Raw genomic sequence first — 14,819 nt, forward strand, 5'->3', positions numbered from 1 at the left:
CTTTGGAGGATTAGATACATGCCCCTGCACACAGTACCACAAGCCAAAGAATTAGATACGCATCTCAGCACTCAGTACCACATGGGGGAGGATTAGATACACGCGTCTGCACACAGTACCATACGCCAGAGGATTAGATACGTGCGTCTGCACACAGTTCCACACACCGTAGGATTAGATACGCGCCTCTTCATACAATACCACACAAGGGAGGATTAGATACATGGCTCTAGTCTGCACACAGTACCACATGCCAGAGAATTAGATATGCATCTCAGCACACAGTACCACACTGGGGAGGATTAGATATGTGCATCTGCACACAGTACCACACACCAGAGGATTAGATACACGCGTCTGCACACAGTACCACATGCCAGAGGATTAGATACGCGCGTCTTCACACAGTTGTGCACGCCATAGGATTAGATACACACGTCTGCATACAGTACCACATGCTGTAGGATTAGATACTCGCATCTACACACAGTTCCACGTGCCGTAGGATTAGATACGCGCCTCTTCACAGAATACCACACAGGGGAGGATTAGATACATGCGTCTGAACACAGTACCACACTTTGGAGGATTAAATACATGCCTCTGCACACAGTACCATGCCAGAGAATTAGATATGTGTCTCAGCACACAGTACCACACGGGGGAGGATTAGATAAGTGCATCTGCACACAGTACCACACGGGGGAGGATTAGATACGCACGTCTGCACACAGTACCACATGCCGTAAGATTAGATATGCACATCTGCACACAGTTTCACTTACCGGAGTATTAGATACACAGCTCTTCACATAATACGACACGGGGGAGGATGAGATACGCGCATCTGCACACAGTACCACACGCCAGAGGATAAGATATGTGAATCTGCACACAGTACCACACCAACAAGGACTAGATATTTGCGTCTAAACACAGTACTACACAAGGAAGGATTAGATACAACTTTACTCCAGGTATCCATAACAAATGATCACAGGTTTTTCACTGATATCCAAAATGAGATACACATAATCACATGACGCTTATGGACATACACACAAACCACATACAAAATACACCAGTGCAAAATTGTACAATTCTTATGGGGCCACTACACAAACATAAAATGTAATATACCTGTGCGAAGCCGGGTCCTCCCTCTAGTCGTTTATAAATGTAAAATAAATCCATACCGATCACCTGGCTCAAGACTGTCTCACCTCAGCCAGTGCCAGTACCTCATCACTGCGGTAGGAAGTAGAGACTGGCCGGAGATTGGTGTGGTAATTATTGTTTTTTTTATTTCTGTACACGATTTTGAGCTAAGCCCTTGTTCACATCAGCATTTGGATTCCGCATGGGGACCCAAATGGAATACCAAACGCAAGTGCAAAGTGCTGTGCTGTAAAAGCGCACGGACCCCATAGACTGTAATGGGGTCCGTGCGCTTACCACCAGATCTCAGCAGGGATCGTGCGGACAGGAAAGTACCGTATTTTTCGGTACCGTATTTTTGTCAAGGGACAAAGCCCTAACGGGCGAAACGCGCGTCGGGTTTGGAAGTGGAGTGGGATATCTGGCCTTAGGGCCTATACGGTCTGTATGCAATTATCTTTATAATCTTTTACCTTTCCATCTCTTATGGGCCTCTAGGTTTTCTATCTTGGCAGGTGACTAGCAATTGTGGTATGTGGCTGTTGCAATTCTAGCATTATATTCTGCCCTTTCTGTGCTGCGGTTGTGATATATCTGCTGCTTATATTTATATACACCTACTATTTCTGGCCTATCATTATGCTATTTATATTTATTTGTTTTGCATTGTGCATACTTACCGTAGTCCCTATCTTCACTCCGATTTACTGGGTATTTCAGTTCCCCCTTTTTTGTATTTTTGTTATATGTTGTATTGTCATATTTTATTTTTTAATAAAAAATTTTTTCACTTTTGCTTAAAATTTTGTTACCTGGTGGTTTTTATGGTTTTCTGTCTAATCACACCAGAGGTTATACCCATATGTGGTATATTTTTGTATATTTAATATATATCTATGACAAGCCTGGGAGCCTTCATTAGGCTCCCAGCTGTCATCGGAACAGGTCGGCTCCTGCGGCCTCGCCGTGCAGGAGCCGGCCTGCATCACTAAAGGTATGGGGCCGGTGGGGGGGGGGGGGCTAACTGACTGCCAGGACCTGTGGAGGAGGAGTGGATTTGCAGCATAGCCGCGCTACTGCCACCGCTGGTTTTCTTCAGCGGCAGTAGCGCGGCAATCTGCAGGCCCCGGCAGCTAAGACAGTCCCCGGCATCTGCTGTAATAGACCGGCGGATGCCGGGGAGTGTCTTAGCTGCCGGGGCCTGCAGTATAGTCACGCTCCTGCTGCTGAAGAAAACCAGCGGTGGCAGTAGCGCGGCAATCTGCAGGCCCCGGCAGCTAAGACACTCCCCGGCATCCGCCGGTCTATTACAGCAGATGCCGGGGACTGTCTTAGCTGCCGGGGCCTGCAGATTGCCGCGCTACTGCCGCTGAAGAAAACCAGCGGTGATAGTAGCGCGGCCATGCTGCAAACCCACATTCAGACTATAAGACGCACCCTCATTTTCCTCCAAAATTTTGGGGAAAAAAAGTGCGTCTTATAGTCCGAAAAATACGGTAGTTCCCAATCTATTTTCCTGTCTGCATGCTTTGTGCGGGCAGCGCGTGGCAAGCACACGGACCGCATTAGAGTCTATGGGGTCTGTGTGCTTTTACAGCACAGCGCTTGCAGTTACGTTTGTATTCCGTTCAGGGGTCTCCATGCAGACTCTTCCCACAGAATACAAAAGCAGATGTGCACCAACCCTATGTTAACAAAAATGTTTCTTGGGTGGATATCCCCTTTGATAGTGCAGATGAATAGACAGGGTTAAAGGGGTATTCCCATAACCCTTGTTCACCAACCTGCAGGCTGTGTGCTCTGTTCACTTCCTGGTTTTCTCGGCACAATGGTGTGCAGGGTTTCACTTGCTCTGCTATCTGCTATGTTTGCAGTCAGTATTGAGGGATTGGTTGTAAATGCATTACCAAAGTATGAAGCTGATGTAGAAGCTGATGTAGCAGAGCTGGATTTGAGTCAGCTTGCATTACATACAGAGGTAATGGACTCCTTATCTCAGCCCTTATCAGCCAAATTCAATTAAACCAGAATCAGAAATGCCTGAGCTCTAACCTCCCCCCTCCCCTATCTGAGGAGCTCCATTACTTGTCAGACATACACAGCTCACAGCTGAGCAGATAAGCCCCCTGGCCATAGAAACTGAGTGTAAACAATGAGGTGAATAAATTAAGATAGCGGCCAAACAGCAATCTTTTGATTAAAGCAATGTATTTAGGAAAAGTCTTAAATCTACATAAACTAGCAGTATAGATGGGATGCTTTTCATGGGACAACCCCTTTAAAGAGGTTACTGGATCACATTCAGGATACGGAGCTTTTCCAGAGCTGTTTTATTGAGCTATGTACAGGCTGTAGTGATATCAGCCTTTGTTACAGCTGAGGTATTGGTCACAATTTTGGTCATCACATCAAGGTCACTGGGACTACATTGATCTAAAATTGTGACATTCTTTAAGAACTTGCATTTCTTGTGCCTTATTTCCTGCAGCTTTTTCTGTTAGTTTTGTCCTCTATGCTCTGCATCTTGTGGCGCTATTACTACTGTGGTAAAATTACAAGCTCCATTCTTCCCATAGAAAACTGTATCGACCTAACTAGTTTCTTCTGCACACCCTGTATCTACTGTTCAAAGTCCTGCATTTTTATATATCCTGCATAAAGTTGTGAATTGTACAACTACAGCACAACAACATGCACCTTAGGTTACATACTTTCCTTCCACGGCTTTGGGGGGGTGGGGGGGGGTTCTGAACATTTGCTTCACATGAGGTTTTCTTGCATTTGTTCAAAAAATATTTCTTGCTGTAACAGTCTGCACAGGTCCTAGAGGTGAAGTAGTGAACAGGAAGTCATTAAAGGTTACTGGAGTTCAAGTTTGAGGCAAGTCATAGGCCCTCTCTGAACTCCCACATGTATGTATTCTAGTGTGTTGTGGGTGTAACACCTTCAGAACCACCAGCACCAGATGATAGTAATGTATAGTAGCCTCCCTCCTCTCAGTAGTATGTGACAAGTTACCACATTGCTTCCCTACAAGGTATCCATCCAGATACTGTTAGAGGTGTTTTCTGCAGATTCCATGTCTCCACTGCAGACTGTTACATGAGATGCCGAGTAGCTGTAATTTATTAGATGATCTGTCATGAGCTTGGCCTGTTTCCAGGTTATTTATGTCTGCAGTAGACTTACTATAAATACTGTATGTATGGACACTAATTCCACCCCATGTATGAGAGATTGATGGCACTTGGCAGCACTGTCAGTGACTGACTGCTTCAACCCAAATGTGAGAAGGAGCGCTGTCGAGGTCCTTCCTCTCAACCGCGGTGAGGCTACATTTATCTACATCAGGCCAAATGAAGAGCAGTCTGCACAGAGAACTAAATGATCCTGAAGTCGTCTTTTTTTTTCGTAGTACTTGACTCATCTGCTATTCTGAGCTTATGTATGTCTTCTTCTGTAATATATTACTGTTATTATCCTGTATTCATATTATCATGTTGCTGTAACACACCAAAATTTCCCCTTGGTGGGACTATTAAAGGATTATCTTATCTTTATATATTAGGGAATTGCATATAAATAGCAGATACTCTCCCTAATGTAGAAGAGAGTTTGCGCTTATCCTTAGGATTAACTCTGGAATAAATCTCATAATTCCTGTAGTTGGGCACCTGCTGCAGGTCCAAAAGGTTCATTTCCACACGCAGGTGTTTGCGCAGCAGAACTGTATAAAATAAAAACCTGGAGACGAGGAAGCAATCTCTGCCCCTGATCATCCTATAACCTATGTGTGTGTTCTTTTTCTGCAGGGAAGAGGCTACAAGAATGGATATCTGTCATCCTCTGCTTCCTTCTGATGTCCTTCAATTTCTGCAACCTGGTTCGCTACTTCAGCATTGAGCACACAGCCAGCATTGTCCTCAGTGTTGGTAAGTAAGGCTGATGAATATGTTAGAAAGGTGTTTGAAGTGGCTTTCCTACATTGTATGTGCATGCTGAACATTACATCCATTTATGTCCCATGTTGTGTGGTTTAGTAACTTGTTAGTGTATTTTGAGGTAAAAGAGGGAAGTCCGCAGATACAGATTGTAAGGCTTAGTTCACCCTCAATTCCGCGTGTGCATATTCTGTCGCAGCCGCCGCGACGGGATGCCGGTGCAGTGCATGGCATACTGTCACGGCTTTCCACTCCGGATTAGGCCCAAATGAATGGGCTAGTCTGGAGCGTGCTGCCGCGAGACAGACCGCGGATTCTGCCTGAAGAAGGCACAGCTCGTTTCTTTTTTCCACTAGCGGAAAAAAGAAATGGTGAAGAGCTACAGTACTGGCACCGATAACCCGGGAATTCAGCGCACTGTCGATTTTCTAGCGGTATATAAAACTGCATGTGCCCCAAGTGGTGAAAGCTCCTCTTTAAGGGAGATTAAATGGATTTACTTAATCTGGCAGATGATGGATTGCTCTACCGCCCTCCATCCTTACCCAGTCTCACAGGTATACTATATACTTTACTATAGGCAGCCAGCCCCTATAGCATTGGTAAATAATTATCTGTGACATCAGAAAAAGAGGAAGTGGAGCAACCTTGTAGCAGGACACTTCTTCCAATCATGTGACTGTTGGGTTCTGACTAGGCCAAAACCCCAACTCCATCATCATCTGCTGGATCAAGAAAATCAATTTAATCTCCCGGAACAACTCTGTAAATACTGGGCCTGCACTTTTGGTATCACAATGTGACTGGTAATACTATACACCTGAAATTAATCTGTGTTTCACTTAGACAGTGCGTTTTTGCTAAAGTGAAAAACCTACCTCTCCAGAAAAGGTACCTTATATGGCAACACCCTTACCCTATATAGAAGAAAGTATAGGAGCACACCTCTTAAAGAAGACCTTTCACGTCCTCTAACATTGCTGTTTATATACTGCTGACGGTACACTGAATTCAGTGCATTTTTAACATTGCTTGTATGTGCCCGGGTTGCAGAAATATCAGTGCCATTGGTTTTGGCACTGATATCAGTGCACTTTCAAAGGGACTGGTCTGAAAGCACAGTGTCATCGCTGGGCGCTGGGGAATTCCACCCCCCTGACTATACATTTCCGTAGCCATGTACTGTCTCCTCAAACAGTGCAGTGATATCTGTGCTGTAACTAATGGTATTGATATCACTGCAACCGGGCAAATACCAGGAAAGTTGAAAGTGTGCTGAATTCACCATACTGTCAGCTTTCCAATGGAATATAACACCAATGTTAGAGGGCATAAAAGGTCCTCTTTAATTATGGACTTCAAGTGTTTCATTCAGTCCTATTACCACAGGTATATAAAATCCAGTACCTATGCATGCAATCTCACTTTATAAACTTTTTTTTTTTTTTTGTTTAAAAAAGCTTGATCTTCAAGTGGATTCCACCTATGAACTTCCATTACAGTGAATGGGAGGTGGAAAAATACTGCCTGGCAGTTAGGGAGTTTGGTTGAGAATTTGGTCAAGTGGAAAAATTCAGCTTCAAATTCCTGAAATTGAATTTTTCCGCTAGGAAAAATTCCATGATGTGGACATACCCTAAGCCTAGTTGCAGATCACTGTGTGTATTATGCAGTGCGCAAACGAGTTTTACGGACATTATGTCATCAGTACATCTTCAGCATCAGTGCCGCATGTATGCAAAAACAGACAGTGTGTCATCAGTGTGTGATCAGAGTTTGCGGATCCGCAAAATAAATAACAGTAGACATCTAATTATGTCTCTCACGTGTCCGCAGATACGGATGACACGCTGAGTACATCCGTGAGCTGTCCGTGGTTTTTAAAACTCGGATAGCACACAGATCTTGCCTACAGTCGTTTGCAAAGGGTTAAGTGTCAGACCATATAAAGTTACTGAGAGGGGATCAGAGGTGTATACTGCATAAGTCACATCTGCTGCCATTAATATCACAGAACCTTTGTGCTGGGAGCTTCATGACATGGGTTTCCATGGACAAACAGCTGCACACAAGACTTGCATCACCAAGCTCATTGGCAAGCTTTGGATTGAACAGTGTAAGCATGTAGCCACTAAACTGCATTGTGTTCTATGAAGTGACAAGTCATGCTTCTTGGGCAGTTTGATGGACAAGGCTAGGATTTGCTTGATGCCAGGAGAACGTCTACCTGTATGCTGTATTCTTTGTTTAGGATACATTTCAAGAAGGCCCTTTCCTGTTCCAGAGTGACTGTGCCCAGGTCACAAAAAAGGTCCATAAACGCATGGTTGTGTGATTTTTGGTGTGGAAGAACTTGACTATCCAGCACAGATCCCCCAACATTGAACACCTAGTACAGATATTGCAAGCCAGACCCCTCTCATCCAACATTGGTGTCTGACCTCATAAATGCTGGTTTTCCTTGGACTGCATAGTCTGATGTGATGGGAAGTTGAGCACTTTTGGGGGTGAGCAGGACTATGGTAAAGAGCAGCTCCCACCCACTCACCCACCCCTTAAAGCTCACCTCAGCTGTATAGTATTGGCAGCAGCTCACAGGGTAATCTCTTACTGGTGACATTGTGGTTAATTATTAATCCAGGTATGAAGAGGTAGATAGGCCGCTGTAGCAATCTGAGCATTGCTGCTCCATTCACACTTCTGAGGAGGGAGTGCTGCAGAGATGGAAGGAACCTATGCGTGAATGACAATCTTTAACAATGTTTCTTGTACAAAACTATACATTGTAATAAAATGACAACATGAATGTGGCACAGTTGACAGGCACCGATAAGTCACTTCTGTTTTTATGCTGCATTAGATTTTACTGGGGGAAACTTATTAAGGTTTGCATTGTGCATGCCAGTCTGTCAATTTCCTTTGCTGGATCTAACTGTACCTGGATTGTTAAGAAGCTCTGACTTCTTAATTCATGTGCACTCCTATGCACCACAATGAAATTCTATGCCAGTTAGGAATTGTGTACATTTACTATATAACTCAGGCCAGTTTTCTGCATTTATGCCTCAACCCACCTTAGTCTCTCTCCCATTTTGCCAACTTCTGTAAAAAGTGGCAAGTGGGTTACACAAAGACTGATGTGGCACAAATAAGGCCCATGTGCCAAAAATGCATCAAATATTCCTGTTTATGCTGGTTCTGATGCTGAAGAAAAGTAAGTAACAAATATTCCCTCTCCGTACATTGTAAAATCCTTTTTTACATGTATGTGACCTACTCAGTGTTCACCGTAACAAACACTTAGGTATTCCCACCCCTGCTGTATTTGTTTGGCTTTAAAGTAAAGTTCAACCCTTTGATGTGAAGTCTTGTACTCCACCATATCCCTCAGTACACAGACTGAATGAATTGGCTGACAGAATGAGTCCCTAGTGGGGTGTAATCTGCATTAGACAGTAACACATCTCCCCAAAGATCTGGCAGGAGTTCTGTGATGATATGTAATGTGAGCACTCTGTAAGAGAAAGGGAGGGTGCTCACAAAGTTAACCTTCTCCATTCCAGCAGTCTGATCCACAGTAAACCCTTTACTTCTTTTGTACTAATTTATGAGTTATACTCTAATCACTTCTAGAGCTGCACATACTATTATGCTTGTTGCTACTTGCAGTCATGTGACCTAATTATGAAGCACAAACTTCATCTGAGGTCCTCCATTATATACTCTAATATTGAGAGGCCAGTAGAACTAGTAGTACAGCTCTGGATGTGACCAGTATGTGATACTCAACATAAATCTATGCGGTAAAAAGGAGCTGTGAGGCGAGTACATTTCTCTCCTGCAATAATAGTTTGTTACAATGTATTAGTCAGGAGTCCAGGATTGTTAGCTCATATTCACATTCTGTGCTGTCTGTTGGAGACTCCTTTGCAGAATCCACTGAAAATCTTTGGAGGAAGAACCCTACACAGAGGACTTTTTCCTTTTCTGATTTCAGTTTAAAGGGATTGAATCATTAAGGCTAAGGCCCCACAGGCTGTATCTGCAGCACTAAATCGTTGCAGAAAGAACTTCTGCGTGGACGCATTGCGGTTCTTTCTGCAGCGCTTTTAATAGAGCCCCACATATGCGTGAATAGCCGTTAAAAAGGCTATTCAGGCACTGCTAAAGTTATATTAAACTACCCCCCAGTTTTAAAATAAAATCCTAAAACAGAATGTGCTCTACTTACCCATGGTGCCGGTGGGCGGGCATTCAGTTTCCGCCATCTTCTTCAGCCACGCCTCCTCTTCCAGCGATGTCCTCAGGTCCCGTCTAACTAGCTAACTGACATTGATAAAAAAATGGTGCGGATGCATGCGCATGCATGCTGTTTCTACTACGGCTACTGCGCATGCCCTCACGCCAATTTTCAGCGTGGCTGAAGAAGACGGCGGACCCTGAATGCCTGACCACCATGCACGATGGGTAAGTTGATCATATTCTGTTTTATTTTAAAACTGGGGGGTAGTTTAATATAACTTTAGCGGTGCCTGAATAGCCTTTTTAAAGGCTATTCACGCATATGTGGGGCTCTATCAGCATGATTTTGCTGATCGAGCCCCTTTTAAGAGAAAGTTCACAGAGTTTTCCTCTGCAGACTTTTTCTTAACGTTATATCTACGGGAAAGCTGCCGGTGTTTCTGTAGATATAATTGACATGCTGCGATTTGTAAAGCCACAACGGCTTTGCAAATCGCAGCGTGTCCGCACTTCGTTTTTTTCCGCAAAGTGGGCATGGGATTCGCATGTTTCGAATGTTTCATATACTCATGAAAATGCTACATGGAACTCCTTGAGATGACACAGCCTTACGCCTGCTTCCTGCACATTAGGCCAGTCATGTTGACTTCAAAGGTCCTCTAACCCACTAGGATCTAGTATCTACCCAAGTGGAGAGTGCATATGAGTAAGGGACTGCTACTATGCCAGCAGCATTGAAAGGAGATCCCAGGGCATGTTAAATATTCTTTCTGGATGTACACTGACATTTTAGTTAGCAAAAAAAATGATGTTTTAATGTATAACTGATATAGAAAAAAAAATCTGACATGCCATAGAAAAAATGTCAGATTGATTGGTGGAGCCCAGAAACATAGCTGCTATGGTAACGTGCAACTCTCATGGATGTGCGATCACAATGTAATTCTCTTCAGTGATGGGGCTATAATAACTTTTCAGACATGATATACAAGCTAGTACTCCACCTTTACTGTGTAGTTTGGCTGCTGTGTTTGTGGTTACAGATCACCATGTTACATTGAGGCAAAAATAAACACCCGGACGTGTGCATGAATATCGAACAAACATATCACTGTTTGCCATTAGTATGAGAGTGCAGGTGAGAGGGGGGAGGAATGAGGTATAAGGTACAGATCAAAATGTACATGAGAGAGTCTCAGTAGGAGCATTAATGTAGACTGCCAGTAGTACAAATAGAAAAGATGTAATGTAAAGATGTAATGTACCCCCCTTCCCTCATAGATTGTAAGCCCTCGCGGGCAGGGCCCTCTACCCCACTGTGCCAGCCGATCACTGTTAGTATGATATGTACCTGTATATTTTGTGTATTGTATGTAACCCCCAAATGTAAAGCACCATGGAATTAATGGCGCTATATAAATAAACAATAATAATAATAATAATGTTATGAAGGCTGGAGCCAAGCAGCAGCTGTGGCACCGAAATTATTGTAATGACACAAGCGCTGGACTCTTAAAGGCCAAAACCACAAAGTAACTGCTGTATAATGGTCTCTGCAAAAAATTCAGAATGGGGTATAATTGGAGGAAAAAAACCTATGTACACCATTTCTTATGGGTTTTATCTTTGTATTCACAGCAGCGAAGATGACGTTGCTCATATTCTGCCAGTTGGCACGATTATGGAGATACCAAACTTATATAGTTGGGTTATGTTTTTAGACGTTTAAAAAAAAATCCAAATATTGGAAGTTTTTTTTTTTCTTTAAAATTGACAAATTCTGACACTTGTAACTTTTTACCTTTCCTGATAGCTGAGTGTCTCTTGTGTGAATGTAGTTAAAGACTGATTTACGAAACGCCAGTCTTGCTAAATCTTTCCTGATGTTCCTATACTTGCTACCTAGGATCTGAAAGTCATGCGACAGTTTATAGCTTATCTCAGTTCTCACAGTTCACGTCTGTCTGTAGAGTGATTACTACGTAATTGCAAATTCCTTGCACAGATGCAGGTGATCAATTATGCAGGATGGGAATCCATTGTAGACGGCCACTAACTGGCAAGTGTTTGTGTGTGGCTTGTGACCAGACATCACAACTCCCTCTTTCAGTCTGGAAGCAGGCCAGGCCAAAACTGTATAATGAACAGAGATAAAAATGATGACATCAGAAACGTATGTTGTAATGCATGTTTCTCAAAATTCCCTCCGTGACAACAACACAGAAGTATAAGATCTCCAGCCTCTGTTAGGAACAGGAGAAGCACACAAGGTTACATAGCCACTCCTCCCCTCCCTCTCGTGTTTTTTCTGTCCCTATTAAAGGGCAAAAAAGAAGTTATTGAATGTGCAGTGAAGAGAAAAATCAGGTGTGGGGGTCCAGTGCATCAGCCACTACGGTATTGCTCTGTACTCGTCTGCACCCTATAGGTAAAGTAAAGACGGTTTGCGCAGGCTTTGGTTCCTCTTTGGAAGCGCCCTGCCTTGCTGCTTGCCCTACTGGCTCTCTTGGTGGCCAGTGCATGTATTCCACGGTGCAGTGCACTCAGCTTCTGGTTTTGGACAGCATGCTGAAGGAAGGCTTTATGAAGGCTCAGTGTCCCCCCTCCTTTCTTCAAGAGTGGCAAAGAGGTTTTTGGATTTTTTTTTTATATATATTTTTAATTAGGATGGGGAGGTGAAAAATGTAAATAAATACTAACCTGTCCCTGGTGCTCTGATGTGGCCAAGTCCTGCTGCTTTGAAGTTTTCTTACAGCAGAAGTCGCCGGCTGTGACATCCCGTGTCCTTCACTGAGGCCGATGATTGGCCTCAGCGGTCACATGCAGCTGGTGACTTCCACTGGAAGAAAATCTTGGAGCTGCAGGAGCAGACCGGGACAGTTGAGAATATGTTATGTTTTTTTTTTCTTGTTTTTTTTGTTGTGTGTGTGTGTGTGTGTGTGTGTGTGTGTTTAACCTCCCCAGCCTAATAGTACATTCTTGGTCACATGAGGATGTATGGAGTGGGCTCAGGAGGTGAGCTCTCGCCATACACAGCAGATGCTGGATGTATAATACAGCCAGAACCTACCGCTAAGAGCTGAGATTGGTGCTCACACCAATCGCACCTATTAACACTTTAGATACAGTGATTAAATGCAACCGTGGCATCTAGAAATCGCATAGGCATCGTGTTATAGAAGTGAAAGGATTTTACCATTCACTACAATATATTGGTATTGCAGTGAATAGTATGAGTGATCAGACCCCCTAGGGTTCAACGAGGCTCCTAAGGGGTCTGAACATAAAGTGAAAGTAGAAGGTAAAAGAAAACTCCACATAAGTTCAAATTATCCCTCCTTTTCCTAGATCACATATAAAAATTAATAAAAACACTAAGTATCACTATGCTCAAAAATGCCTGAACTATTAACATATTTATCAGTCAGTGGTTAGCTTACATAATTAAAGATGTCCATATTCATCTTTTCATCATAATAGTATAGTGTTTAGAAGTCAGGAACCTCATTCAATCTTCTGTGTATTTGTGTTTTCTCCTTCAGTGTTCACACCACATAAGTGTGTCACAACCCTCAACAGCCATAGCAGCACTAGGCAAAGCAACAACACCCCACGTGTGTGTCTTGACAGTCATTTGTTCCAGTAAACAAAATTTATGTCCTTTTCTGAACTTCAGTCTTAAATATAAAGGGAAATTGAGGTACTAGAGTTATCTCAAAAAAGGGAAAGAACGAAATATCAACCTTGGTCGAAACAAATACTCCCAGGACAAACAATGGTGCCAGAAGAGTCAGGAGCGGGTTATCCAGATTTACTAATCCATGGAAAGAAGTTATAACCAACCAATGCATATCGGATGGTTTCAAAATAGAGTTCTCAACCTGTCCTTTTCCCCCCCGCGCTGCCCTCATAAAAGAGTATTAATCACATCTTTCCAATCCCCTACTCTTCATTTGGTTTTACCAGTGGCGAATTTAGAAACTTCTAGACATGGAAGTCTTTTCCCAATTCTTCCTTCATAAACTGGAATTATTCCTGACTTTTATCCTAAAACTAAAACCATTAAATAGGTTTGTAGATTACAATTACCGTATATACTCGAGTATAAGCCGAGTTTTTCAGCACAGTTTTTGTGCTGAAAAAGTGCTCCTCGGCTTATATTCGGGTCATTACGGTAATTTTCTGCTAGCAGGCCAGGATAGCAGACCCCGCCCCCCCCCCCCCACCGCTCCATCACACGCCGGGTGACGTGGCCACGTAAGCTCAGGCCCGCACCCGGCGTGTGGCTGCTTCCTGGCCTGATAGCAGAAGTACCGTAAGTACTTCTGCAGATTTTAATGTACAGCATCGCCGCGCTCCTGGAAGGAGCGTGGTGATGCTGTGGGCCCCGGCACCCGCCCCGGTGTCTGGATGCCCGGTCTGTAAATGTAATGGCGCCGCTCTGCAGAGCGGTCGCCATAGAAACCGGCACCTCCGCTGTATTGCTTACAACAGAGATGCTGAAGCTTATGCCTGCGATCTCTGATTGTAGGCATAAGCTATGGCATCTCCGCTATAAGTGTTACAGCGGAGGTGCCCTCCGGAGAAGTTCTCCCCCCTCTGGAGATGTCCTCCCCTCTCCGGCCTGCCCCATACCTTTAAAGTTGCAGGCCGGCTCCTGCGCAGCGAGCTCGCAGGAGCCGACCTGTTCCGACGACAGACGGGAGCCTAATGAAGGCTCCCAGGCCTGTCATCGCTATATTACTATTACGGCTGGTCTATGACCAGCCGTAATAGTAATGTAGAGATTCTCCCATAGACGGCAATACACTTGTATTGCCGTCTATGGGACTTGCAATCAAATGACCGGAGGTTCAAGTCCCCCAGGGGGGGCTAAAAAAAAATTGTAAAAAAAAAAAATAATTAAAACAAAATATATATAATAAAATAAATAAAAGTTCTAAATCCTTTCCCTAGAATACATATAAAGGCGGGTTCACAGCACCTGATCTCCGTTATGCAGGTTTCCGTTTTCTGTCGGCAGAGGACAGAAACAGACATTCAGTGTCTGTCAGTGAGCGTCTTCTGCTGCCCATGGCGAAACCGTTATGCATAACGGAGATTGGGCGCTAGTGTGAACCTGCCCTCAAAGTAGAAAATGACTGTGACACACATACACATTAGATATCCCTGTGTCTGAAAGTGCCCGGTCTACTGAATATAGGGTACCTGTAGTGCTTCTATTCCGTCTGGAAGGGGTTAATAGGCGCACTGCAGATACCCTATATTCAGCCAGGCTGAATTCCAACTGGGGGTAAAAAACCCAGTCCTCAAGCTCAGGGAAGGGGCAGACAGACAACCAAAACACCCCCTCCCCTTCCCCAGTATCTACTGCACCCAAGAACTCTGCCATCTTAATTTTTGAAATTTTCCAGTAGCTGCTGCATTTCCCCCTAGGCTTATACTCGAGTCAATAAGTTTTCCCAGTTTTTTGTGGTA

At 43.8% G+C, this 14,819-nt stretch overlaps 1 protein-coding gene across 1 annotated transcript in view; it reads left to right on the forward strand.

Moving 5' to 3' along the window:
* The window catches only part of PEDS1 (plasmanylethanolamine desaturase 1), a 47,746-nt gene that overhangs the window by 5,866 nt on the left and 27,061 nt on the right, over positions 1 to 14,819 (forward strand). Inside the window, exon 2 of the mRNA XM_075276811.1 lies at positions 4,971 to 5,090. Within this exon, the coding sequence (XP_075132912.1) occupies positions 4,971 to 5,090 (120 nt within the window). The remainder of the gene's footprint in view (positions 1 to 4,970; positions 5,091 to 14,819) is intronic.

This window comes from Leptodactylus fuscus, chromosome 6, assembly GCF_031893055.1.
Source record: "Leptodactylus fuscus isolate aLepFus1 chromosome 6, aLepFus1.hap2, whole genome shotgun sequence".
Lineage (NCBI taxonomy): Eukaryota > Metazoa > Chordata > Amphibia > Anura > Leptodactylidae > Leptodactylus > Leptodactylus fuscus.